This window comes from Lytechinus variegatus, chromosome 17, assembly GCF_018143015.1.
Source record: "Lytechinus variegatus isolate NC3 chromosome 17, Lvar_3.0, whole genome shotgun sequence".
Lineage (NCBI taxonomy): Eukaryota > Metazoa > Echinodermata > Echinoidea > Temnopleuroida > Toxopneustidae > Lytechinus > Lytechinus variegatus.
The window spans coordinates 9,464,218-9,492,000 of record NC_054756.1 but is presented as its reverse complement, the minus strand read 5'-3'; the positions used below and the strand labels follow the sequence as shown (position 1 = coordinate 9,492,000).

The following is a 27,783-nucleotide window of genomic DNA, read 5'->3' as shown; positions in this document are numbered from 1 at the left end:
CCCAAAAATGAAATAAAAAACAGGGAAATGCATATTTTTTCAAAAAATGGGAAAGATCCTTTTTCAAAGATAAATATGCTGTTTTTCATGTTTTCGAAATAAAATACTTTTTTAAAGTAAAGTTTTCAGGCTGGAATATTGCAAATTTTCAGCTTGCGCTTCGCACTCTCAGTTATTCGATTGGTGAAATATGTATCCTAAAGAGGTCACTAAATTCTTTCTTTAAGATTCCTTTTCTGGTCAGTATGTTTAAGCTCGCGTTTTGCGCTCGTGTTAATTCTTTAGTTAGATGTACATCTTTTTAGTGACAGCAGAAATCTGCTCGGATTTTTAAAAACTTGTTTCCATTTTGATTGAAATTCCATAAGTTTTAGCTTGTGATTCACGCTCGCAACACCTCGCAATAATGCCATTTAAAGAATAATTGACCCCCAAAACGAGTTTTATAACTTCACCTTTGATTTTTTCACCAAGCCGCTCGCTCATTATACTCTCTCCTGAAAAATAAAGGCTAAATATACATTTTGCCATAATAAGAAGTCATTTCAAAAAAGTTTGTTTTTCCAAAGTGCCAATCTTGACGTATGAGTTTCATTTTTTGGCTTTACCCCCCAAACGAAAATTCGTTTGGCCGCCCTTGCCTTCCCATCCTCATAACAATTATTGAACGGCAAGTGTCCACCACCCCCCACTCCCTTGCCTCTGCCTCTGCTTTCCTAGTTTTCATTTTTCGGATTAACGAACCGTATTTTGTTTTCGGATTAACGAACCTTATTTTTTTTCGGATTGACGAACCTTATTTCGTTTTCGGATTATCGAAGCTTCGGAAAAACGAACCTTATTTCGTTTTCGGATTAACGAACCTTCGGAACAACGAACCCTATTTTGTTTTCAGATTATCGAACCTTCGGAACAACGAACCTTATTTCTTTTTCGGATTATCGAACCTTCGGAATAACGAACCGTCGGAATAACGCCGCAATGTTCGGATTAACGAACCCTTTTTCGTTTTCGGATTAACGAACATCGAGGTGTAGGCAATTTACGTGTTTCGGAATTACGAACCTTCGGAATAAAGAACCTTCGGAATTACGAAGTGTAACCACATGTGGGGGCAAATCCATTCTACCAGTCTGCTCTAATCGCGAGATGGAAAACCTTGACAAACCTGTGCTGATTTGAATACCATTTCAATATGTCTATATAAATAGATAAATTTACTAAAAAAAGAAGAAAAAGAACAATCATTCATGGTCATCAAATTAAAACAATTTACCTTTTCACATTTACTTTCATATAGGAAGCTGTTCTCGGTGCCAGTGCCCTTTCCTAGAATGCAACCTAAGATAGCATCTTCAAAGCCCTGCTGGACATCGATAATCTTATACACACAAAGAGAAGACAAAGGTGAAGATGAAAATATCGCGTACAATAAGTCATCCGTGGTGTTGATGTTCATGGATTCAGCTAGCTGGGATCCTCCTGGTCCAATGTAAGCTGATTGAATAATATTCTGAGATCCACCATGTGAACATTGCAGCTCTATCTCCGTGTACGATTCGAATTCGTCGTCGGATGAATCACGACAAATACGTCCTAAATAAGTTCTCTCGCCTCTTGATATAAAGTAGTACAGATAATCCTTGTAAGAAAGAAGATGTTTAAATGCGAATTTACCTTGTCCATTTAGATCGGTTACTTTTATTACATTTAATTCTTGGTATATTCCAAATTCTGCAATGCTGCGCTTTGAAATAAAGCTCTTCGCCCCGGAATTCGCCTGACCGCTGATCCCGTTGAATAAGTAAAATGATCTATCGAGTCTACCATTTCCATTACTTTCATATTTGGTTCCAAGAGCAACGACTCCAACAGTACGTAGGTCTCCAGGACCTGTTGCCACAATATCTCCAGTATTTTCTGGATATCTCACGTCAAGTGATATATTAGCCAGGTTCCTTATCTGGCAGCCATTCCCACAGCCTCCACAAATGATTAGTGTATAGTTCTGAGGTGTTACCACAGTTATTAAGAGTTTGTTATCATTAATATTATCTTCATTCGGTAAATAGCACTTTCCAGTGTCCACAGCCTCTTTGAGATTCAGGTCTGAGTCGAGTTGGAAGAGCCTCTCTCGTGCTCCTATATAGATGTCCCCAGTGATGTTGTTGATCGCGATGTGGTTTAATGGTTGGTTGAAGTCAGAAACAGGAGGTGTAAAAGAAGATACCAAGTAGGAGGAGAGAGGAGCTGATTGGATTGATCCGATCTGACATGATATCAGAATCTGGATAAGAATTACTCCCAATGCACTCTGAGTCATGATCTAGGATGCTTCCTACGAAGTAGGCTTTTATTTGCAGATCCAGCTGAAAAAAAAGATCAGAATACGAAATTTCAGACGGCTCTTATGGTAAAATCACAAAACACGGAAAAGCTTAGAATTTTAGTCTTATAGCAAGTTTGTTTGTTAAACATCTGCTTGGAATTAACTCAAAGACAGGTTACCTTTTTTATGCTGACACATGGCTAAATATGGTATTAGCTGTTATGTCTGCCCTTTTTTCCTGATATATTTTAATCGAAACCTTTTCCAGCGAGCAATTTATATTATAATAGTTCCAATTCAACATTATTACCCCTCTCGCTCTTATTACATTTACACCACTGCTAGCAAGTCATTTTTTCCTTATTTAGTTCTCCCAATTTATGCATTAATTACTGTTCCATTCCATCTGAATATCCCTATGATTGTTAATGTGTCTTTGTGGGTCTTGCAATTTTTCTTGAAATGCTTGAATCAAGTTTCTCTGCAGTGAACCCTTCCCATTGACTGAACAAACTTTTGCGGAATCCCTTGAAAATGTTCAAATGGAACTTCCTGGTTGGATGATTTGCAAATAGATCGTAGGGGGCAGTACGAACATCTGGTAGTCTCATATGTTTTTGATTTTCATTTATTTTTTTTTTTTAGAATGAAGTAACAATAAGTATGGCAATGCTTCAGCTAATTTCGTTTTACAACGTCACCGATATATTGTGAGTATGCATTTTCTAAAATAGGCTTGATTTTGTAATATATAATCATGATAATTGTACATACAGTATAATCAGATAATGGTGTGTTCATTAAAAGGTACAAGTATGTGATCTTCCCTACGGTTTGTATACATAGGTTCCACCCATTGGTTTCTGTGTAAGTAGTACAACTCAATTGTCTTGCGGATGTCATTGCAAAGAGAAGGGGGCTAATCGTTTCATTCACCAGTTTGTGACAAAAACGTATATCACAGTGTAAAGGAAGTATGCGAATAAGAGAAAGTTTTTTTTAAGGGATATATTCTGAAATTACAACAACGGTCAGCCTAGAAGAAAAAATCTTCGACCATTTAGGGTCAATACTGTATAATGAAAATGAAAAAAGTAGGAAATGATATGTGTGTATATGCTAAAGAAACGTGCTTTCTTTTTATCAACATAAAGAAAAACTTATATTCAACCATTAATCATGTTCCTATTATAAGCTATAGGGGGAACAGGAAACGTTCAAAATGTAATAACACTTTTTATATGCATGCTAAAATGCATGCAAGTCATTTATTTAGAAACAGAAACATTGGCACACCAACAAATAGGTAGTGACTGAGATACCTCATAAATTTATCGGCCACGGTATTCATTTCTTTAATATTCAATTATACTCTTGTAAATGAGGTTGAAATGCATATTTTTAAGAGAGGTCCCACTAAGTACATTGATAGTTTATGTAGTCATATGTCATTTGTCAGCAACTACGCTTTGAGTTCATAGTAACACGATAACGTCAGCTTAACTTGACACATAAATTAATTGCCTTATTTTCTCCTTAAACAGAAATGGAGTAAATTAGACTGATTTATCAGAATATATTCGATACTCACTTTTCAAGATAAGTTAAGCAGGAGAAAACATTTCGCTGACTTTGCAGAGACTCATCAGTCGGACGGCAATGATGTATAAAATATCTGGTTAGAAATGGAACTTCGATTGATTTTTACACTTCTTCCGCTTTTAGAATGTACCATATCTTTAAAAAGGGTAATGTCATACATTCAAATGATAATTTGAAGCTTTCTAAGAGTACCTTTGGCGGATTATGAACTACCTTTCTCATTTTTTTATATTTTTTTTTAAGTAGTAACACAAAAAAGCACACATCGGTGCATTTTTGGTAAATGAATTATCCACATTTCACGTTAATGGGCTAAAATATCCCCAAGAATAATGGAATGAACCACTGTTCAAGCAACACAAAATAAACAGTCTGAACAATAAAGTGCAACGTTTTTTTATCGACATGCATATGGTATTTAAATATGATATTTCTTGTCCTCAATGAGGGCGCTCAAAAGTGTCACGAGGCTTAATGCAACAGGAAGGCAAAAAATATCTATTCCATCCAATCCATTCCCATTTCGGGGAGGTTTAAATTGATCTAGCTGATTTACAAAATTGTAGGATCAGGATTAGCCATCTAACACTGATCATAGAAAGGACAACTACTAAACGTCCTAAGCCCAAATTTGGAGGAACTTTTGGAACTATTTGACTGGTGAAAGAATAAAGGATATCATACTGTTTCAGGTGATGAATTTGATCCCGTTAGGAGATCCCGCAGAAAATTTCGACGTCATAAATGCCTATTTATTTTTAAAATGAGTTGGTGCAGTTACCATTTTTGGTAAGAATTGAAATGGCAGATATAAATTGTATCCTACCCACTGATAGTTAACAATTCAACCCACTAATTTAGTTCCTAATCTTTAATGATTTTCTTTTTAAGTTTTATTTTAACACAACAATCTATGGAAAAGGTTTCACACTTGCGAACCTTAAAATAGTCACACTTTACATAATTATAAATATTCCAACTTTTCGTAGACATCACTACAAGCAAAGGAGGTGAAGAAATATATAGTTGAATTGTGAGAATTGAAATTTGTATGAGACTTTCGGAGAAAATATTATTTACATCGGCAAAGAAAGTACTCTGGAAGCGTTTTATGTACACTCCTGGTATGGCCATTGCATTACTTATATGCATATAATCTGATTTCACGCCTAACATATTTGACAAATCTTTTTTTTAACCCGTTACTGAACATAAAGTTGCTAATATCATTAAGAATATCAGGTCTGCAAAGAGCAATGGATATGATGCTTTGTCAGTTGATATGATTCAGCCGGTTGTGTATTTCATTATTCAACCATTGACTCGCATATGTAATTCATTTTTTCAAACCGGTGTTTTTCCTGATATAATGAAGTTAGCAAAGGTCATGCCTGTATGTATCAATGTGGTTTTACGAAAGACTGTTTTAATAAGTTTGCATTAATAGAACTAACTGATTTAATTTCAAATATTATTAATAAAATTTAACATGAAATCCTTATTTTTATGGATTTATCAAAAGTGTTTATACTTTGTCACACTCTATCTTGTTGTTGAAGCTTTCTTAGACTTATTGAATGACTGATTTAATCCGATGACTGGAGTAATTTATCTGTTTAAGCGCTTCTGATGTATTAGGCGCTATATAAAAGCGGATTTATTTATTATTATCATTTTATGGAATTAGAGGCTTGCCTCATGCCTGGTTCTGCAGTTATTTAAAAGATAGGAAGCAATTTACCGCGTATAATTACCAGTCATCCAATTTTAAAATCATTCATTCAGGTGTTCCCCTAGGAAGTATTCTCGGCCCCCTATATGCTTAATTTACATAGATGACATTGTCAGCCCTTCAGACTTCGTTAAATTTGTACAGATTGCAGATGACACCTCATTGATTGCCTGTCATATAAACTTTCATTCTTTAATCCATACGATCAATATAGATCTTAACTTTTTTATGATTGGCTTGTTAGTAATAATTTGTCATTGAATATTTTGTAAAAACAAAATTTGTGTGATTTCAGAAATAAGCAGAATAACAGATTAAATTACTCTAGCGTTAAACAGGTCCAAAATGAAACAATGTTCTACTTTTACATACCTGGGCGTACAATTAGATGAGTTCCGTACATGGGATTCTCACATTAATACAAGTACGAAAATATCTAAAATTAAGTTGCTGGTATTATCAATAATGTTAAACATATGTTACCACTAAAACTTTTATTTACAATGTATAATGCCTTTATCTTGCCTCATGTTTTGTATTTTAATGTGTTTTGGGCTTCTCTATGCTTCTAAGTTATCAAGAATTTATTGCCTGCAAAAGAAGCCCTTCACATATGTGCACCTGAAATGCCCACTACCTAGATACTTCCTTGCCTTTATTTCGCCGTTTTTCAACGTTGAGTGTATATGACTCTAACAAATTATCAGTTGCTTCATTGATACAAATGTTTTTTTTTACAAAACGTCTCCCTCGTTTAATATCTAACTCAAATGTTTTGTTTAAATGAGAATGTTCATTCTTATTCCACCCAACATTCAACAAATTTTCCCCTCTGGAAAACAAAATCCAATCATCAGTCCGTCATCTTGGCCACATTATTTGAAAGTTTTTGCCTCCTGAAATTCGACATACTCAATTCAATGTACTTAAAAAAAAAGGATTGAAAATGTTTTTTCTCTTTTCTCTCCAATTTAAAGGGATGATCCAGACTAGATGTATCTATAGCTCAGTAGATTTGGTAAAATTCGCCAAGCAAAATGCTGAATATTTGATCGAAATCGGACAGCAAAATACAAAATTATTTCATTTCAAAACTTTGCATTATTCCGGTAAAACAGTTGTAGGCATGTATTCATGAATCTATTAATCAGATCGACTGACGATGTCATATCCCCACTTGTTCTTTTATATTTCATTATATGAAATTAGGTTTATTCAACAGTTTCTACTAAGAACTTAAACAATCGGATTGACAACTAATAGTGCATTAATTACTTTTTGCCGCAACTTATTTTGTCAGAACGGAGACACATTACTTACACATATGATCTTATGTAATAACATAAGGAAAGAGAAAGTGGGGATGTAACATTATCAGCCCACCTGATAAATATCCATGACGATGTGTATATAGCTGTTTCCACAAAACGATTTAAATCGCAATAACTTATTTGTTATCCGATTTTAATTAAATCTTCAGCATTTTGCTCTGTGATTTTTCTTTATTTACATATGAGTTTTTTTTTCTTTTGGCCCGGACAATTCCTTTAAATAATCGTTAAAAAAATTCTCCGGTATTTAATTTGATACCTCAAATACAGAAAATGGTCAAGAAATAACAAAGTTCTGATTATTTGAAATGATATCATATTTCAATAATTTCATAAAATAAAGATTTACCGGCTAGCGTTCAGACTCGCTCAACACTCCGTTCTTTTTCTTTCTTTTTTTACGATCAGACATGCAATTAAATCTTTTGTTAACCATGCGATAGCTTCGTGGAAAAATAGTAAAACGCGTAAATTTAATGAAATTAAGGTAATTCAAGCTTTGTTTCGAGGTACCTTTTTTGTGTTTCTTGACAATTTTCTGTGATTAAGGTATCAAATAAAAGAGCAGATATTGAATTTTTTTAGGCATGTGATTTTCTTTTTGAAATTCTGATACCCCCGCCAAATGAGATTTTGGTATCCTTTCTTCAAATTTGTTTTTGCTCATGCGTGAATGAGGAATAATCTAAGTAAATTTAGATGAAAGACGAAATTTTATTTTTTACATTGACAGGTCATTTGTCTATCATTTTTTATGATTATGTTATGATAAATCATCGCTGAATCTCGGTTCATTTTTATGGGACGCACTATATATATGTATATATAGCAGTGTTGTAGTCAAGGCTCAAACCTCCAAGGCTAAGGCCAAGGCCAAGGCTTTAATACCCAAGGCCAAGGCTTCAATACCCAAGGCTGAGGCCAAGGCATGGATACCCAAGGCCAAGGCCAAGGCATTTCAATTGTTCAATATATGGAACAATAAGACAACAATGCTTAGGCGGCAGACATGACACACAGGACCAAATGTATAAAAGGTGTGAGCGAGCGAATTGAGCGAGCAAAATTTTTGACCCTAGTACATTTAAAACGAAAATGATTACATGATAGATCATGTAGATGTAGACATAAAATTAAAATAAATATATAGTTACCTTTGTACATTTAATTATTTTTCTAGGCTATTCACATTGCAATAATTATTATTACCAAGGTGATCTGATCTTGGCATGCCCATTCTCAACATGTCTTTTTTCCTCTCCCTGGGACAGGGGATCGAGGCAGAATGTATTTTTTTTTGGGGGGGGGTCAAAGCCAAAAATGCACTTACAGTATATGTCAAAATGAGAATTTTGGTGCAAACAGATATTTTCAAAATGAGATTTTCGACTGTGTTAATAAGTTGTGTGTTTTGTGGAAATTAAGTTCAGCAAAGCCTTTTTAAAGTAATTTTTAATTGATAAGACAGATATTTTGATTTAGGCTTTAATTTTCCACTATAGAAAGCATAGCGACCAAGGAAAAAAGATAAAAAGAAATCAATTTTGAAGTTGTAAAACTCGATTTTTTTGTCAATTATGGTGCTAATCACTGTTAAAAGGGCATCCTTGCGAGATAGATGTAATAAGAAATGAAATTTAAATATTCCGAGCTGTTTTTGTAATCACGAAAAAGGTATGCATCTTACTAAACAAATAAACGCGAGCGCAAAACACGAACTGAAATTTTTACTGACCAGAAAAGGAAGCTTTTGTGGACTGCATTTAGTGACTCATAAATAGGGTATTAGGATACATAAGTCACCAATCAAATAATGCGAGCACAAAGCGCGAACTTAAAAATTTGTGATATTCCGACCTGAAAACTGGACATTCTTAGCATTTTTTGTGTACCGGTAAATGGAATGCGAACCTTACTTAACAATAATTTATGCGAGCACAATCCAAAATTTGTTGATTTTGGAACCTAAAATTTTGCTCTGTATGCCATGCTTGGCCCCTCAAAATTTTTGGCTCATCATGCCATTGATGCCATAGCCCATTTGGAAATGACAAAATTGAAGTTTGTGTTCAAGTTTACTGAATCTTTTCAGAATATCATTAAGACTTAAAACATTCTTGTTTGTCAAAGAAAATAATACAAGAAAAACCCTAATGGAATAGAAATCAACCTTGTTATCATTCTTTAGAGTGAGCTATTTTTAAAGTATAAAAATTGTTGTAAAAATTGCAGTCAGACCTCCCAGAATTATTCCTGTCATAAAATCACTCTTATCGGTGGCGTACCGTGGGTCACGGCATGGAGGGGGGGCACCAGCAAAAAGTGACCTAGTGAGCGTGCGAAGCGCGCCCAGTTGCCAGGTATACTGACCTAATAGAGATATTTTAAGGACAGTGCCAATAAACGGATATGTATCTCACTAGTCAAATAATGCGAGCGCGAAGCGTGAGCTTAAAATTTTTGATATTCAGCCCTAAAAAGGGACATTATAATCAATCTTTTCTAATCATGATACGTACCTGTCTCGCTAAATAATGCGAGCGCGAAGCGCGAGCTGGAATTTTTGTAAATATTGACCCCAAACAGGAACATTTTAAGGACTATATTTTAGGAATCTATTATGATTATACACATATCACCATAGTCATCTAATGGGAGTGCCAATAAGCGCTTGCTGATTTTGTTAGAATTACATATAAACATGCACATAAAGCACTTGTAATCATGATTAACATACCCATGTCACTAATTCAATCTTGCTACCGCGAAGCGCGAGCTGAAAATTTAGGAAATTCAGACCTGAAGAGGGGCATCATTTTAAGGCTTGTTTGTAGGAATTCACGAAGACCTTACGTAGTTCACTAACCAAATGATGCGAGAGCGAAGCGCGAGCTGAATTATATTCAGATCAGAAAACAGAAAAAGGGACATTTTATGGACTCATTCTAGGAATTGATGGAGAGCAGACATATTTCACCAATCCACTACTGCGAACGTAAGCACGGACAGGAAATGTTTTATATTAAGACCTTAAAATGGGACAAAGACCTTAAAATGGGACAATCACTTAAAGTATTCATGAAAAAGAAGCATACTATTGTACATGTAAAACAATAACTCGAAGTGCGAGGAAATATATTTGGTAGTTTGGTGTATATTGACTTGAAAACGGGAGGTTTTAGTATAACAGGATTATCTCGGTAAACAGACAATGCGAGCACCAGGAACAATGAAGACATATGCCCTGAGCAAATTATGTTTCATAAAGTTATGAAAAATATGTTTCTTATTTAATGTAACATAACATAATTATAACATTATAATGAACAATAATGTCTTCTTTCCCACTACGTTTCTCTTCCCTTTTCCCTCTTTTTCTCCTTTCCCCCTTTTTTTTTAGTCAGCCGATTGGGGTGGGGGGCACGTGCCCCCCCTGTAGTTACGCCACTGACTATAATCCTAATCATAATTATTATCATTATTATTGATATTGTCATCCTTATTAGTCATGATTACAACATATAACCAATAAATAATATTAATATTCATCACTTCTCTTTGTTACATAATTATGTGATGATAATTGCAATTGATGGCACTGCAAAGTACACTTACTGCTGCTGCTGCTGCTACTGCTGACTGGTAGTATTTAGTGTCACTAGATATACAGAACAATTGAAACATTTATAATTACTTATATAAAACAAATGACAGTACAAAATACAAAATGCCTTGAAAAAGCCTTGAAAATGCCTTGAAAATGCCTTGAAATTTCAAGGCTCAAAATCCTCAAGGCCAAGGCCAAGGCCCTCTCAAGGCCAAGGCTTGAATGTTCAAGGCCAAGGCTTTGAAAAAATAGGCCTTAAGGCGCCTTAAGGCCAAGGCCGAGCATCAAGGCACTACAACACTGATATATAGTAACAAAATATGCTGAAGATAAATGGTAATGCTTTCAAAGCCAATATAGTTTTTATTTCCTCGAATTTTCGACGGACCTCCGTCTTCTTCAGGAGTAAATACAATATTGGCTTTGAAAGCATTACCATTTATCTTCAGCATATTTTGTTACTATAGTATTAGAGAAGCCAATACGTGAAACTTTAAGATATATATATATATATGTGTGTGTGTGTGTGTGTGTGTGTGTGTGTGTGAGAGGGTGTGCGTGATTTTGTATGTGTATAAATATGCATGTATATACACACACATACATATATATATTGAGTTTCTTCGTTTAATTGGTGCGCCATTTAGGAGAGACACCAAGGAAAGATTTTTCGGCACTTTGGGCAATCCCCGTAATTGCCTTGTTCTTAATTCAGTTTATTTGTACATCTGATGATATCATTGTACGTGTTTTCAGATTTCCCTAAAATTACAGCAAGATGAATAATAAAAATTAATAAGCAATATTATTCAAAACATTCGTGCATTATTTTGTACTCGACCATTTTCTATTGTACAATAATTTCTTAAATGAGAAGGACACATTTGTTGTAGACCTACGCCTAAAATAAGTTCATTTCCATGCTTAACACATGTTTTGAATTCGTTAAATTTGTGCTTTTCTCAAACTGCATATAATGGTGCACAGCGTTTATTACGCAGTGCATTATATTGTGTATTGACGCGCATAAGTATATTTGTTTAATAATAGCATTCACTGAATGCTAGGCTATCATTCACATCACTTCATTGTTATCCAAATATTACAAAGGTTTCAGTCCAGTAAATCAAACAAAGCGATGAACCGAGGCACACAATGCCTTGCCACAGTTGAGTTGATTTAGTGTTATTATGTTCATTTGTATTGCATTAGGGAATTATTGATATCGTGACATCCCCTTCATTCAGATTGAAAACGAAAGGTGTAGGAAGCTTACCTGGTAATATTTTCTGCTGGTACTGGGGACTATTGGTTTAAAGTGTAATGTAAAAAAAATACTCTATGATAATGTGAGTTAATAGTTAGTGATTTTTTCCTCACATTATAAATTATTTCATAGTTAGCAAGCCGGGGTCCAATGCAGAAAGAGTTGCGTTTAAACGCAAGTCATCGAAATCAATTGGAAGTCCGAAACGCGCGCTGTCGATGAAAAATCAAGTTACGCGTGATTGTTAGAGTTGCGATTGTTTGCATCTCTTCCTGCAACGAGATCCTGGACATGTGTATTTGTGTGGTGGGTGGGTTTGGGCACGTCTGTGCCTGGGAATATTTTATCATTATTACTTTAATGTGCATAATTTCGAGAAATCCCTCACCAAATCAAGCATTAAAAATGTCCGTAATGTCATTGAATTAACTTCATTTTTTCCATTAATTCGGTGATTGTTTAGAAATATTTCACTCCTTAATTTTTGCCACTCTTAATCTCAAGATCTCATAAAACAAAAAATTATGACTGGTTCCTCTTTAAGCATATGCATATTAAGTTGATGATATTTGCATAACCCCGTTACTCTAAGGAAAATGTCAATTATTAATAGATGCGAAACACCTAAAAATATTACCAAAAAAATCCTTAAATACATTGTCCCGGCATTGGGTGATGTGAGGGTTAGCCAACCGTTCAGGTAGAAAATGATTAATCATTTTACTACTGGAAAAAAGCGGACCCAGTGAAAACTACACATACTCTTTTTAACTCAGTAGTCAACATGTTAAATGTTTGTCTCATCTAACATGTCAACTCACTTCCTTCGCTGTAGTTACCCCGTACCCTCTCTGCAACGTCATTTTCTCGTGCACTTCCTCTCATACTTGCTTTTAGGCTGACTCCTTGATGGCTCTCTGCTTTCTCTGTCTACACACTATAAGAAATAGAGGTTTGAATTTGTACTATTGAAGTTGTATAGCAGCAAGCCAAAGGGTACCCATGATTGCAATTACGCTTATGTGTGCATCTTTAAGGTGCATTAAGCCTAGATAAGCCAACTGTGATTCTTAGTAGAACCGTGTAATAAAGATAAATTTTTTTTTTTTTTTAACCTCAAGTACCATGCATCTTAAATGTTAAAATTTGCACCTTTAAGGGTGCCGACGAAATTTTATTGGTGAAAATAATAAAAAAAAAATCATTTTCACCCTTTTCAACTTAAGGAGCAAGATTACACCCCAAAAAGTTGGCTAAAGTGTTTCCTTAAACCGGGTGCAAACATTTCTCGGTGTGTATTGCTTTCTACCCCCCCCCCCCTTATCTCCCCTGATCTGTCTCTCTTGCTGTGTCTTTCTCCCTCTATTTTTATGACAACATGAAAAAACACACTTATGCCCCACAACAAACACGCCAAAACAGTCATTCACGTTTATGGTGGGAGTCAAGGACTTTGTTCGAATTAAGATTTTGTCACCCTACATTTAATACCAAGACCTACTTTTGTGCATTTGATACATGTCATATCAACAACCTTTAAGTTAGTATGAATCTCTTACATTAAAGATCATTATGAAACTTAACTATTAAACCGATCGCATTGTTGTGTTTATCTTTCGAATCGAGCGCAACTCTGCTCTTCTACAAAAGAGCGTATAATTTTGGACGGTTAAAATGGGATCGCGTGCAGGGGACGTTCTGGTACGACCCTTGTTATTCTGTTTGCCCTCATGTCAATTGAGGAATTCATAAGGGTGATATGACATAATCATGCCATAATCCGTCATTCATTCACTCCAGCATGTCGAGTGAGTGAATGAAACTACATATTTTACCATCACTCACTAGAGAGAGTGATTGATTGAATAGTTTTATCCAATCAGATAACTAAAAATCGTTATCAAGTCCCCATTCACTGAAGTGGTTGTACATCCATTCGAGTGGATGTACAACAACTCGAGTGAATGTACATCCACTCGAGTCAATGTACAACTACATCAGTTAGGGGGCCTCAAAACAATTCAGGCTCTCTGATTGGATAAAACTGTACAATCATCCACTATTACGAGTGAGTGGTGGTATAATACGTACAAAGCATTCACTCAATCAAGTGACTGAATGAATGACGGCTTATGGCATGAACGGCCCGTCATAGTCCTCATTTTCACATGCTCACACGGGCACATATTAACACCTTCACCCGCAGTCTCATGCACCCTTGCATACACCTGTTATACCCACTTTTATTACAATTTTCAATTTAATATTCACTTTCAAGCTATCTCTTTGTTTATGTTTTATTAATAACAAAAATAAAAATGGATAAATCAGCATCTTTACCATAAAAATATATTCAAATCATTGCCATTTTAATAATCACCAAGTTGATAATGAGGTTACCCAATATAATTTTTGCATAAAATGAAAATACAAAAAGTATGTCTCTTATAATAAAAACGATAATTAGTCTTTGTTAAACAATTATTTTTTTCTGTGAAATCTTTTTCTTCTTTATCTGCCATGGTGAGGTCAGTTCCGTACAATATACAGATTTAAATATGAAGTCAAATAGAGCCCATTTTATTGGCTATAATAGACTTATCTGTTTGTAAAAATAAACATCCATGTTTTGTTAATGTGTTTAGGATGATTTAAGTGAGACAAGGGGTGGCTAGACCACAATCCACGCGAAGATTTTAGCATGATAAGCTTTATTATAAAATATATACACTCCGTCGTGCTGCATCAGCTACATGTATAACGCCAGCTACGACAGCTACAGCGACGGTCCGACGGAGTTTGCAGGCTAGCAAGAGAAAGCCTTATCAAAAACGGGCAATTTTTTTGTGATGTGTATGAAATAATGAATAATCATATAGGTACACTTATTTTAAGACATGCATAACATAATTCATTGACTCGAACATACATCATTAAGGATATTTATAATAAAAATATACCAATCTTAAATTCTGATTTATCAAAGTATCAACTAAAGACCACCTTACCATTTTATCACTCTGCGTTAGTTTTACTACCCATTTTCATTTTCATTTTCTCTCTGTTAAAAGAGAGAACGCTACATTGTTATTTTAAGATCTACAAAATCTCAAAATGTAATTGACCAAGTTGACTCTAACATACACCATTGCGGACATCTATAACATACACACATCTTATGTTCTGGATTATTATAGTATTAACTTATATTTACCATGTAATATTCCGTGTTTCTACCCATTTCCATATTTTAAGCTGCAAGAAAGAGAGAACGCTACAGGATATAATAACACCCATGCATATTAAAATATAATATTACTAATATCATTTCCTTATATAAAACATATCATGATACACCAAGATTTTTTCACCATCAAATCAATAGTTAATGATACAAACGGTTATAGTGTTAACTGGTACCAAAATCATAATTTGAAGAATTTATTCCCAATGGGACTTAATTACAAATGAAATATACATGCACTCTTTTTAAGGTGTTATGGATTTTAGGGTCACGTTTGATTAATCGTCAGAATCAAATTGCATAAACATATCTATATTATAAAGATTAAAAAGTATATACACAAATCGGATGTTAGATACATGATTGATGGAATATATGTTTTGCATTATGTGTTGTGCAAGATCACGATATCATAGCTCATTTTCTTTATTTCCATTATTTTCATTGATATGGAATCTCATCTATCGTATTTACTGTACTCTTAAATAAGTAACTGTTTGTGCAAGTAAATAGTTTCCAGATTTTATGAGAATCCACAAACACAATCTACACTAGTCAAACAACAAATGGCATGAATGAATATTATCAAATGTCTTGCTCGGTACTAGTCATTTATCAATTAATAAACAAAACCGATCTTTTATCTTGTAATCCTTTAAGCTACCCACTATTCCGAAATAATTCCATGCCATGGAGAAGTTCCCAATGATTTTTTATGACATTAGTAGAGAGAAAAAATAAATTTCATTGTTAATCCCGAGACAGAAACTGGAAGAATACACATTTTTTGTCAATGGTATGTATTAATCTAAATCGTATGGCCTATAAGGGTTATTTTTTTTGTCAAGTAGTGAATTAAAATTTTGGTAACTAAGACCAAGGAAAGCTTGAACATGAAAAATACAGATAGTATGATTGGGTCGTCCCAGTTATACTACACTTATTTCGCAACGGAAGTATTCATAGGGTCCTCCCATTACCACCGTCCACATACTGGCGCCGATCACGGATGTTAATTTAATTGGCGCCTTTTATGAAATATTACTTGAAGGGTCACCGTGGCATTAAGGTTTTCCCACGCACTTTATTTCAAGAGGCCCTCTACTTCATCCTTGGTGAGGTTGTAAAGGTGCAGTAAATTCGAAAGGTGACTAAAATGACCTTTGAATTCCTATAATGATGATTAAATGAAAGGGGGAAATGAAAAATTAGGAACAAAATAGAAACATTGTGTTAAATCAAGGGGTTACTCCAGACGCGACAGGATTCTTTATTCACACATGTCATGTCAGAAACGATTGATTTAATCCTACATCCTTCTTAAATAGAATTTAATCGATCGTTTCTGACATGACATGTGTGGATTAAGAATAAAAATGGTAATGTACCGAATGATCCATTGAAATTGTTGAATTCTCATATCATCGTTGGTAGCCTTACACAAAATAGTTAATTTTGAACAATTTTCACCCCATGATTGAACTATTTACTCGTGATGAACGTGGTTGCAAATTTCACTCCATGCATGAGCGCTATAAACAAGGGTTAACCAAGCCATTGCTCTGGGATAAGGGACCAATGTAGGCATGTTTTTGGTTGACCAAATCACCCTTAGCATTTTCTTTTTAATAAAGAAATGTTTTACCCGAGATGCACAGTTGTCAATAAAAAGAGTGTAAAAAATTTACACTCTAAAACAAATCAAAACTGACTAGTTAATAGGACGTCAGCTGGGTGCAACTGTTATTCTAGTCATATTTGACTATTTTCTTGTCAAATTTTACTAGAACAGAGTTATTTCTGACTAGAATATATGTCAGAAATGTGAATATCAGTGATTGCCATATCAGTTGCTCCCAGCTGACTACTGGTCTAGTCAATTTGACTGATTTGTTTTAAGAGTGTAGACTGTAATTTTAAAGAGTTGTTCTAAAAACCTGAATATGCACGTGGGTACAACAATTTTGCTGAGACCCCATCCTCTCCTGAACAAGAATAACAATGAAAGTATTCTTTAATCAACTTACCTTTGTGATGGAGGAACAGGCTCTTGTTAACTTGAGTCTTGACTTGACCTTTGGTTGGCTTGATATCACAGAGCAGTAGTCAGACATCATCTGTCGCTGAAGCGGATGTTCATTGTAGTAGGGTAGATGATTTGATTCACTCTGATGGTATTAGCGGACCATACATAACGAAAAACAACAACGAATGAACGTAAATGTTTGGTTTGAGTTTAGGCATTTCCCAATAAGCCCCTTTGCTTTCAGTTGAGGTGAATTTTTTTCGTTTCCAGTGATTACATTTTTGATAGCCCCACCTGAATATCCATCAAGGAGATATCCCAAAACGCAAGAGCAAGTGGATTTTTGATAACTGCACAGAGATAACACAAGTAGAACGCTGAACGTTTCGTCAAAAACGGATGCTGAGCAACAGCGTAAAGTTTTGCATATTTTCACATGACAATTATGCAGAACACTGGGAATTAAAGGGATGGTTGGGCTGAAAGTATGTATATTTAATAGAGTACAATTCACTGAGCAAAATACCGAAAATTTCATCAAAATTGGATAACAAAGAACAAAGTTATTGAATTTTAAAGTTTACCAATATTTTGTGAAAACAGTCGTCATGAATATTCAATAAGTGGGCTGATGGTGTCACATCTCCACTTGTTCTTTTGTATTTTATTACATGAAATTAGGTTTATTCAATTCTTTCCTCTAAGAACTATAAAAATTGGATCGGCAACTGATTTAGTGCGTTAGATATTTATTGCTGCAACTTATTTCATTATAAGGGAGACATATTATTCACACAAGAATGAAATAATAAAAAAATATGATTTTATGTAATAACAAGAAAACGGAAAGTGGAGATGTGACATCATTAGCCCATCAAATGAATATTCATGACGACTTTTTTCACAAAATATTGCTAAACTTTAAAATTCAATAACTTTATTTTGTTATCCGATTTGATGAACTTTGTAGCATTTTGCTCAGTGAATTCTACTCTATGTATTAAGATTATTATACAATAATAATATTTTCAGCCCGGACCGCCCCTTTAACTGAAAGTGCAGATATTGATCATTTTTTCTTAATGTGGATTGTTTGAATAAAGGAGAAAACGAAAATGAATAGACAACTTGGTATCAAACATACTTTCTGGAAGACTAATTGTGTGATGGGTATATTTACCTGTGACAGCGCGGTGGTACTAGCTGCATCTGTAATGGCTTCAGCAACAGCGATGACACACCGATCAGCCGTTTCTGATCTTGGCATATCAAACAAAGATGGTAGGTTGATGAGTACTTGACACCAGAAGCGAGACAAGCTACGCAAGATAGTAAATGAGGGTAAACGCCGAGATGTAAAACAAAAATAATATATTCTGGCATTTTCGGGGAAGAGCTGCCTCCGTATAACAAAATGTACAGTATGTTACCTTTTGACAGGGTTTTCGCGTCAAGCTTTAATTTCGTAATTATGTTGCTTCAACAATGTAAAATGATGAGGTGGAGAAAAATAAAACCTAAACAAAATCGTGTGATGTAAAAGATGTAAAGGAACACAAATAATTGTTGATAATTCAGATCCTGGATGGACAACCAAAAGAAGACCTGGACTTCTTGGACTAAAACAAGACAAAATAAATGTCATTTAATAATGGGTTGGTTTGCGTTTAAAGCATTATTCCGTGGTTAGATTTAAAACCCTAAAAAATCAAGAATAGGTTGCTATGATAAGTGTGTCTGGGTCTGGATACCGAAGTATTTAGATGTTTTATTTACGTGTACTTCAAAATCATATCCAATGTAATAAAAAAAATAATACTAGAACTTGGCTCACCAATTCATCTTCCAATTTTGCGCACATTCCTTGGACGATTTCCCATCGGCGTACTTGACGGCAAGGTCATCAAACGTGTCAAAGAGATGCTTTACAGGTAGAGGGATCCGGGATGGTTTCTTGAACATAACCTCAAAGACTCCATCTACGTATGGACCTATTGATGCCTGCAAATCAACGATATTGAACCGATATCACAACATTCAAACGCGATTTTATGATGATCCAAAAATGATTATCATAGTTATAGTAATGACGATCGTCATGGAAATGGTAATACTGATGAGAATGCAAATGATACAATGTTAATAAATACAATAACAGTAATGCTTTACAATCATTATGATGATACGATACCTGACGGTAATGATTAGACCAGAGTCATAATTCTTTGAACCGGTGCCCACATGAGAAATTACATGTCACCAAAGACTGTAAGAGTTTCATTATCACATATAATCATACTGAGCAATTACTTATTAGAATTTGAAAATTGAATGTGAATATTAGCAATGGTCAATCATATCATTTCCATTTATATTCCCTTCGTGTCCTCACAGTCATGCTGGAAAGAACAGTGTCGTACAGATCATGGTAAGGTAACAAAGTTGACGGTGTGAATAATTATTCCCACTGTTAAAACACCCCGATTCACTGAGTGTGAATATACATGTATTTTCAAACTGTGAACATTTGAAACTTGACTGTTAATAGCGTGTTCCTTTGGTCGACTACATGTATGTGAATCACGCTCTTGCAGTAATCAAGTTTAGCAGTGTAGAGGTGATTTGACATTGTGTTCCACACTGTGAACACACTTGAACACTGTGTTATTTTCAGTAGGAGACACTGACTCCATTACCTTTGCATCGGAGATACAATAACTTACTTTCATTTTAAGCATGTGTGGGATAGCAAGATTTCGATCAAGCTCTGCTCTCTTTCTTTTAATGTTATCAGGCAGGTTGACTGCTTTCCTTGTTTGACCTTCAGCATCAATCTGGGCGATTTAAACAGTCAACAGAAAACATACTTTATCTACGCATTCAATAAATTGCAGCCTGCATACATATATTTGTAGATATAGGTTGAAAGGTCAGGCAGAGTGGATCTTGGAATGGTTCGTGGAATATCGATTTGCCCTTCCCCAAACAATATTGTTTACCACTTGAAAATTATAATAAGCAATGCAAAATAAAAATGAAATATGTCAATAATTGAAATTATTTTCAAGCATGATAAGCTATTAAACTTGGAAAAAATATGCCTTCTATCGAACTTTCATTTTGGGGGCAAGCTTCTTCTGTAAAATGTTGTAATTTTCGACATTCCTAATTTACATTTGCCCCCCCCCCCATGGATTTATGCTCCTGTGATGAAACATAACACAACTGTTGATATAAGTACGATTTTAAAAAAAGAGGAATTTTATCAACAACACGATAAAATAACGCAAAGCCATACGAATGTCACAATTCTAGCTAGAAACCTTCAAATGGACAGCATTCAAAGCCAGTTGAGATGGTCCTGATGTAAGATTCGCCTCATCTGATACAGGTATCAATGATTCATCTGAGGGAGGAGAAGGAAACTTTTATTACTATTTATAAGAATTCAAAAGTTTTTTTTTCAACAGATGACGATAACAAACAGTGCAAAAAAAATCGAATTCTCTGTTCTTGAAATTAGTCATACGGAGTTCGCCATTTACCGGCAATGAGTATTGGTATATGTCATGTTTGACGACTTTCTCGCTATATCATTATGTAAATCATTCTGGACTAGAAATTTGAAGGTCTGTTTCTTCACCCTGGGAAGATTCACTGGGGTTTAAGGAAGGCATTTTGTTTTTTTGAGCAAAAGTCATGATAGCTACATTTTAAAATATTCAGATAAATTAGCTTACATGTGTTCGAAGATAATTCTTTGACATAAAGAGCTTGGTAGCCATTGACAGGTGCTTTCGGTAGCTGGTTCTTACCTACCAGTGCAACACGAGATCCGTTCCTAATCTAATGAATAAAATGCAAAGTTGAAATTCGATGTATCAATACTAAACCTCTCTCAGTAGACCGTTACCCCCAAAAGATATCAATCTAATGCACACAAACTGAAAACAAAACAGCAACGTTGCGTATCTTCCTGGGGACACTGAAGTTTTATTGCAGGAATACAGAAGAAAATAGTAGGGGGTAAAGTAAAAAAAGACCAGTATCTTTTGGATATAAAAGGTACATGTTGGCAAACGAGTACACGTCGTGAGAAGATCTGGCTTTGAAAACAAATCTACAAACTCTTGCCCCTTTTGGCTTTGGAAATTAATTAGCAGATTTTTATCAAGCCCATAATTGACAACCATGCACCATGTCAATACATTTTCATGTGCATAACGCTTGTGTGTGTGTGTGCGTGTGTGTGATTATAACACCCGTGCGTCAGTAGATGTGAATAATCCAATTATTCCGTCAGAATGCCTCATAATTGAAGTTTACTTGACTCATTCTTACTCCATACTTACTTTTATTGCTGTCTTACAGTGATTACAGGTTTGTAATTGCTTAAATGAGTGAGCATCTTTCTTATGATGTGAGTATAAACCACTGGATTTATAATAAATATCACAAAATAAGGTAAAAGAAAAAATTACGAACCCCATAGCTCTTCAGCGTATTGAACATGACCTTGCATTGTGTCTCAGACATGTCGTCCACATCCTGAAGCAACGTGTAACTTTCAGGGGATTCGATCCAAACTGAAAAAAATGTATATGAGCGTATAACTGAATATGAAACGTGAAGTATTGATCTTATCGGCAGAATGATAATCCATTTCGTTGTGAATCAGGCATTATTGAATATACTACTGTTTTTTTTTAAATACTGGCAGTAAAAACGCCTACATGAAATCCCTAATATCCAAATTCAATTTAATTTGATTAATATTACGGCCCTACAGGTACCATGAAATTTGTGTCAAGAAAACCAACACCTCCCCCATTAAACACATCATGAATAGGGTACCGAAGCGATGACGTCAGTTGCCATGGTGTTTGGTGGCCTGGTTCTATACAAATTAATCCGCTGAATGAAAGCGTGTGTTTCTCATAGGAGAAAATGGCTGCTATCGGAATTTAATCAATTGCAACATTTTTTTTTCAGACGAGCCAAAGTCATGTACATACGATCGTCAGCTGTGACTCTGTTTAGAACCAGCCTGTCATGACACCATTGCAACTGACGTCACACTCCATTACTCAATATTGCTTCAGCTGCACCTGTCCATTTTGTTCTGGTAGTCGGTTTATTGCGTCTTTTTCCGAGTTGATCAATCCAGTCCTCAAATGCTCGGCTCCAACACATCTTTGTTGATCTTTCAAGGTATCACCACTGGGGTTTTTCTTCTCCTCTATGAATTGTACATACATATTCATTTTCAGCATCATGAAATAATTTACCTAAGCGTCAGAATTTACATTAGTATTAGAAGAAGTCTTATGGAGCTTAAATTCAACACCTATTCTGATTGCCCTATAGTATAATTACTCTTACCGAGGTCAACTGCATCAACATCCCTCGGTAGCAGGCAGAAACTCTTCATCCAAAGGCAATCTAGGATCTTCTGTTTGGCCTGCTTCACGGTATCAACATCCAAAACGTTTACTCGAACAAAAGCATGGCCGTCTTCATCAACAACATCGATGTTCTATATCAAGAGGAATGTGAACGAAAGTAAAGCAAATAATTGAGAGGTTTGTAGAGTTCTGCATTTTCATTGCAAAGGTATAACCTGAGTTTTTTTTGTTATCTGTACATTTATGCAAAGTACTTGAGCAAAAAAAAAACATTATTATGATAAAGTATATGATGTGAATATTCGTTCATATAGTTCATTTTTTTATTATATGGACGTATAGACTTTTTAAACCAACAATGAGATCAAAGATTTTTTTTCATTTCAGACGACGGCCTCCATCTAAATAAAGTCGTTTATATAAAATGACACCCCTCATGATCTACCAATACGGTCCGAAGTATATTCTACGACTTGAGTGGTTTCATTTAACGGGGAAGTTTGCGACCAGTCCCATCTTCTATATCATAATTTCCGTCAACGTACAAGAGAATGAAAGTCGATCTCTTCATCTATGAGTTTTCCAGACTCCAGTGTGTAGTACGCAGCCCCTGTCACGGCATCTATAGGACCTTTCTCTGCTTGGGTTTTCATTGCTTGGTACATCATGAATAGTGAATAGAGTCCATATACCTGAAGTAGTATATGAAACGAGAAAGTAAATAGAACGAATTGTGCTTGAGCGAGTTCAACATTAAAAGTGTAATGGTGTACATTATACACTACCTTCTAATTACGCTTGAAGCTAGTGATTAATTCCATTCAATAGCCATGACACATATTTTCAAACAGTGGCGTAGACAGGTCCTTAGACCTGGGGGGATGATCCCTAGCTGGGTCATACTTTATATATATATATATATATATATATATATATATATAATATATATATATATATATATATATATATATATATATTGTCACGAAATGGGTTTTATTTCGTGTTAGGAAATTATATTTGGTTGATTTATGATTTTGTCGTAGCTGGTGATATTACATGCATGTTTCTACACTAATAATGACGTAGATAAGACATTGAAAGTTATGCATGTTTTGAACCGTTTTTGTGGAATAACAATTTTCTGGAGATGCTTAACTGATTATTATGGTTATCACTAGCTTGATCTAAATGAAAGCTTTAATTTGATATGTTATTCATGCATATCCGGTTTTGGAGACCAAAGTTATAGCTGTTTTAAGATTGTAACAGAGGTTAACTATAACAGATATTGTATAATTAATGCATAAGTACAGTAAGTTGGTGTACTCGTGAGGCTTTGCCGATGATCTGTTGAAATACGGCGCCCACGGGGTGCATTGCACGTAAAGTATGCAGATCGATTTGGATTCGCTATCCAATAAATAAAGTTGGTGGATGCGATCGAAATGATTTATATGATCGTTCGCATGTCTTTCCACGGGGAAACCTAGAACCCTAGGCGACGACTGTGGTTAGATTTCCTTGTATGTTGGGTCTTTTGCACGCCAGCAAGAGACTATACCAGGGCTTGCTCTTTTGGTAGTCTGGTTGGTCTGGAGGCGGACGGTTCGGAGTCTGGAGCAGACGGGTTGGTCTGAAGCGGATGGTTGCTGGTCTGAAAGCAGACGGTCGGAGGTCCGGAGCAGACAACGGGGAAAACTACAAGTAGAGCAGAGCCAATGGGTGTGGTCGTGGGAGCCTGACTGCAGAAGGACCCATACATATGGTCGAAGAACCAGACGTCGTTCCGGTACTGAACAGAGGTCGCTGGTTGCAGTACGGTAACAGACGTGGTTGCGGTACTGAACAGACGTGGTTGCAGTACGGAATCAGACGTGCTTGGTTGCAGTACTGAACAGATGTCAGTGGTTGCAGTACGGACTCAGACGTGGTCGTGGTACTGAACAGACGTGGTTGCAGTACTGAACAGATGTCAGTGGTTGCAGTACGGACTCAGACGTGGTCGTGGTACTGAACAGATGTGGTTGCAGTACTGAACAGATGTCAGTGGTTGCAGTACGGACTCAGACGTGGTCGTGGTACTGAACAGACGTGGTTGCAGTACTGAACAGATGTCGGTGGTTGCAGTACGGACTCAGACGTGGTCGTGGTACTGAACAGACGTGGTTGCAGTACGGAATTCAGACGTGGTTGCAGTACGGAGCAGACGTGGTTGCTGTACTGAACAGACGTAGTAGCTGGTCGTAAGCAGACGACGGATGAAATTAACAGAGTCCATGGGTATGGTCGTAGGAGTTTAACTACAGAGAAACCCATACCTATGGTCGAGAGAGCTTAACTACAGGAATCAGATGCATATGGTCGTAGGAGCTTAACTACAGGAATCAGATGCATATGGTCGGGTGAGCTGTTGGAGCTGATAACAAAGAGTGTAGCCGTCTGGAGGTTGCCTGGTGGTGGTACTGACAGGATCGAGGCGTGTGCAAGTGTCAACTGCGGCAGTATATCTCTGCCAAACGGATCCACGACTTAGAGTTTGGAAATCGACGTGGCGACGCACCCGCCGGCGGCAGGCATCCTGACAAGAGCGAGCTGCCGGCGGACCGAACCCACGCCGCCGCCGAGCGGTTCCGTCACAATATATATATTATATATGTATATATATATATATATATATATATATAAATATAAAGAATGAAGGAGATAACGTACTCGATAAAAACAAAATATCATGGGCCAAAGCAGACGAGTCAAAGATATCAAAATAACACGATCTGCCTCATGGATTATCTCGTTTGTCTTTTAATCACTTTGCTTTCAGCAATAAACAGGGCATCCAGTAATAAACAAACTTCCTTGCATATTTTTCATGGCAGTAATCTTTTGTTTAATTAATGACAATGAGTAAAGATGATCATAAGAGAAATGTCATTTGTCGGATGTCTAGTTATCATCTTGGTCATGACAGTCCTGCTAAACATGATCTAGAATAACCAGTATTCCTTATTTTACTAGTATAATAGTATACTCTTTTAAAAGTAGCGATATTGTTAATGATCAAACGAATGAATCAACAACTAAAGGATTAAACAAATAAACAGCCAAATAACTAAAAAAATATCAATTACAATTATAGTAATAGGGGTAAAATAAAAAAGCTCAACATTATATTTCTTATCCACGTGCAGATATGCGGACACTAAAATGATAAGCACACTCTGTTTAAAATCACCATGATTACAAAGGCTTGATTGGAAATGAAATAAAGCTCACCGGGTTGTCGGAAGTAAACTGTATAGATAGTAACTTGTTATAATTTCGATTCATTTCTTATTATGTACCTTGTTATGATGATTATGATAAAAACATAGGTAAGGAAATGTAACAGTTTATAACCTTCAAACCTAGAAGACTGCGCACGTACAGAAATCACTGGTATAAGTAATTCCAAAATACATTGCGCCCTGACTTACTTCTTCTTGAAACTGGAAGACGCTTATTTTCACCCAATATAGTTATGCAAAACAGTCCTTAACAGTAAAGGATTATAATGCCCAACATGAAGGAAAAACAGGCATACTAATGCTTCATATGGCAGTATCAGGTAACACGCTCGAAAGGAACATACTTGCTAAGTTCCTATTCTCTTGAACGATTCAATAATCAGTACATGTATAAGTACAAAAGTATGAACGCTTAAGTGCTTAATGTCCCAGAAGTCTCTTGTAATCTAGGTTAAGAAAAGCCCAAATGTTTGGCGCCTCTTCTCGCTTCTGGCCGCGAACTCCTTGGCGAGATTTTGGACAGATATGTTGTCGAGCAGGTCATGATGGCTGTTACACACGGCAACTGCGTTCAGCCTCCGCTGAGTCATTGTGCTTCTCAGCCATGTCTTGAGGCGCCGCAGAGCAGAGAAGCTCCGTTCGCATTCACTTGATGAGACCGGACACACGAGGAGCAACTTCAGAAGTGTAACAACTTATGGGAACAGGTTTTGTACTTCCTTCGCCATGTTACGGTATGCGACTTCTGCTTCATGCAAACTACACGCTCCCGTCGTCTGCTTGAACATAGCCAGCTGCACTGCCAAGATGTCCTTCTTAAGCTCCGGATATTTCTGGATGAAGCGTTCGTCCGCTACTTTCCCAGAGAGAAGCATATCCTCCAGCTTCTTGTACGAAGCCATGTCAGTCTTGGAAGGATCATACCTGTCGTTCAGTTGAACTACCACAGCATCGACAAAGGTCAGGTACTGCGTCCTGTAGTACTGTTCTGCACTTGTTGGGTTGAACGCCGTTGCTGGTCCTGTCAAACGTCGAGGAGGATTCCTTTTCCTTTGGGAGGCGAAGTGGATCTAATCCAAGTTCATCTGCCTTGGACACTGCTTTTTCATGCAGTACGTGGAACTCCTCGTCTGTCCGCCATGCAGTCAGGTGGTTAGTTGTCACACTGACAGCTTCTAGCATACCCGCACAATGACAATTTGGGCGAAATTTAAAGAATGATTAAAACTGTATGAGAACATCCGAGAAAATTGCTCTTATCAAGAGCGTAAAGTCTCATGGATTTCGAAGTTCTAAGTTTCTTAAAACATGATCTTAAAAGTAGTTTCAAAACAGAGACACTTTACTTCTTCCACATTCTATGCTGAATATTCATGAGTAATTTCATATACAATAATGTAATGCGGCAGTGTAAGTATCTTACCTGAAACGACAGCTGAGCGGGCTTGGCAGGAACGATTCAGTTGCTCTAGAGCTGCTATAGGCTTGGTGACCATCTCAAGGCTGAGGTAGGTTTCTCCCTTCTCAAAGCGATCGAGGAGGCCATTCGCCTTGGCAGCTGATTCTGTAGAACCCGATGACGCCATCTCTCTGAGGCTTTCGAGAACAGCCTTGTAGTTATCCTTGACGGAGAGGATGGCAGCTAACCTACATAGCCAACGAGTAGGACACAAAGGCCAAATTGTCGAAGGCTTCATCGGCTGATCATCAGAAGAGCTCTCTTGTGCAATCTCCTCAAAGATGGCCTAGATGGGTTTAAAAGTAAAGAATGGTCTATCATTCATAAAAGTAAAGAATGGACTATCATGAGTATATCAACATGATCGATGTGTTCTTTATTTGTAATTTTATCCTAATAGCTCACATCATTATAAGTACTACACAGACGCAAAACAGACTCAATTGATTTAAGATACATTAGCAAATATAAATTGAAGTAGAAGTTTTAAATATAAA

General features: G+C 36.1%; 2 protein-coding genes across 2 annotated transcripts in view; both read right to left on the bottom strand.

The window, feature by feature from the left end:
- Window positions 1-285: 285 nt before the first annotated feature.
- LOC121431225 (plexin-B2-like) lies at window positions 286-3,680 on the bottom strand. The gene is made up of 3 exons (XM_041628736.1): window positions 3,652-3,680; window positions 1,277-2,312; window positions 286-318 (listed from the first exon to the last, which is right to left on the bottom strand). The coding sequence occupies exons 1-3, from the start codon at window positions 3,678-3,680 to the stop codon at window positions 286-288; spliced, it is 1,098 nt and encodes a 365-aa protein (XP_041484670.1).
- Window positions 3,681-14,753: 11,073 nt separating this feature from the next.
- Window positions 14,754-27,783, bottom strand: part of LOC121431224 (plexin-A4-like) — a 53,958-nt gene continuing 40,928 nt past the window's right edge. The window contains exons 26-35 of the mRNA XM_041628734.1: window positions 23,089-23,235; window positions 22,521-22,674; window positions 21,624-21,724; window positions 20,879-20,984; window positions 20,462-20,544; window positions 19,862-19,972; window positions 18,973-19,139; window positions 18,319-18,457; window positions 17,140-17,280; window positions 14,754-16,283 (exon numbers count right to left, since the gene is read on the bottom strand). Of these exons, the coding sequence (XP_041484668.1) occupies window positions 16,197-16,283; window positions 17,140-17,280; window positions 18,319-18,457; window positions 18,973-19,139; window positions 19,862-19,972; window positions 20,462-20,544; window positions 20,879-20,984; window positions 21,624-21,724; window positions 22,521-22,674; window positions 23,089-23,235 (1,236 nt within the window). The 3' untranslated portion in view covers window positions 14,754-16,196. The remainder of the gene's footprint in view (window positions 16,284-17,139; window positions 17,281-18,318; window positions 18,458-18,972; window positions 19,140-19,861; window positions 19,973-20,461; window positions 20,545-20,878; window positions 20,985-21,623; window positions 21,725-22,520; window positions 22,675-23,088; window positions 23,236-27,783) is intronic.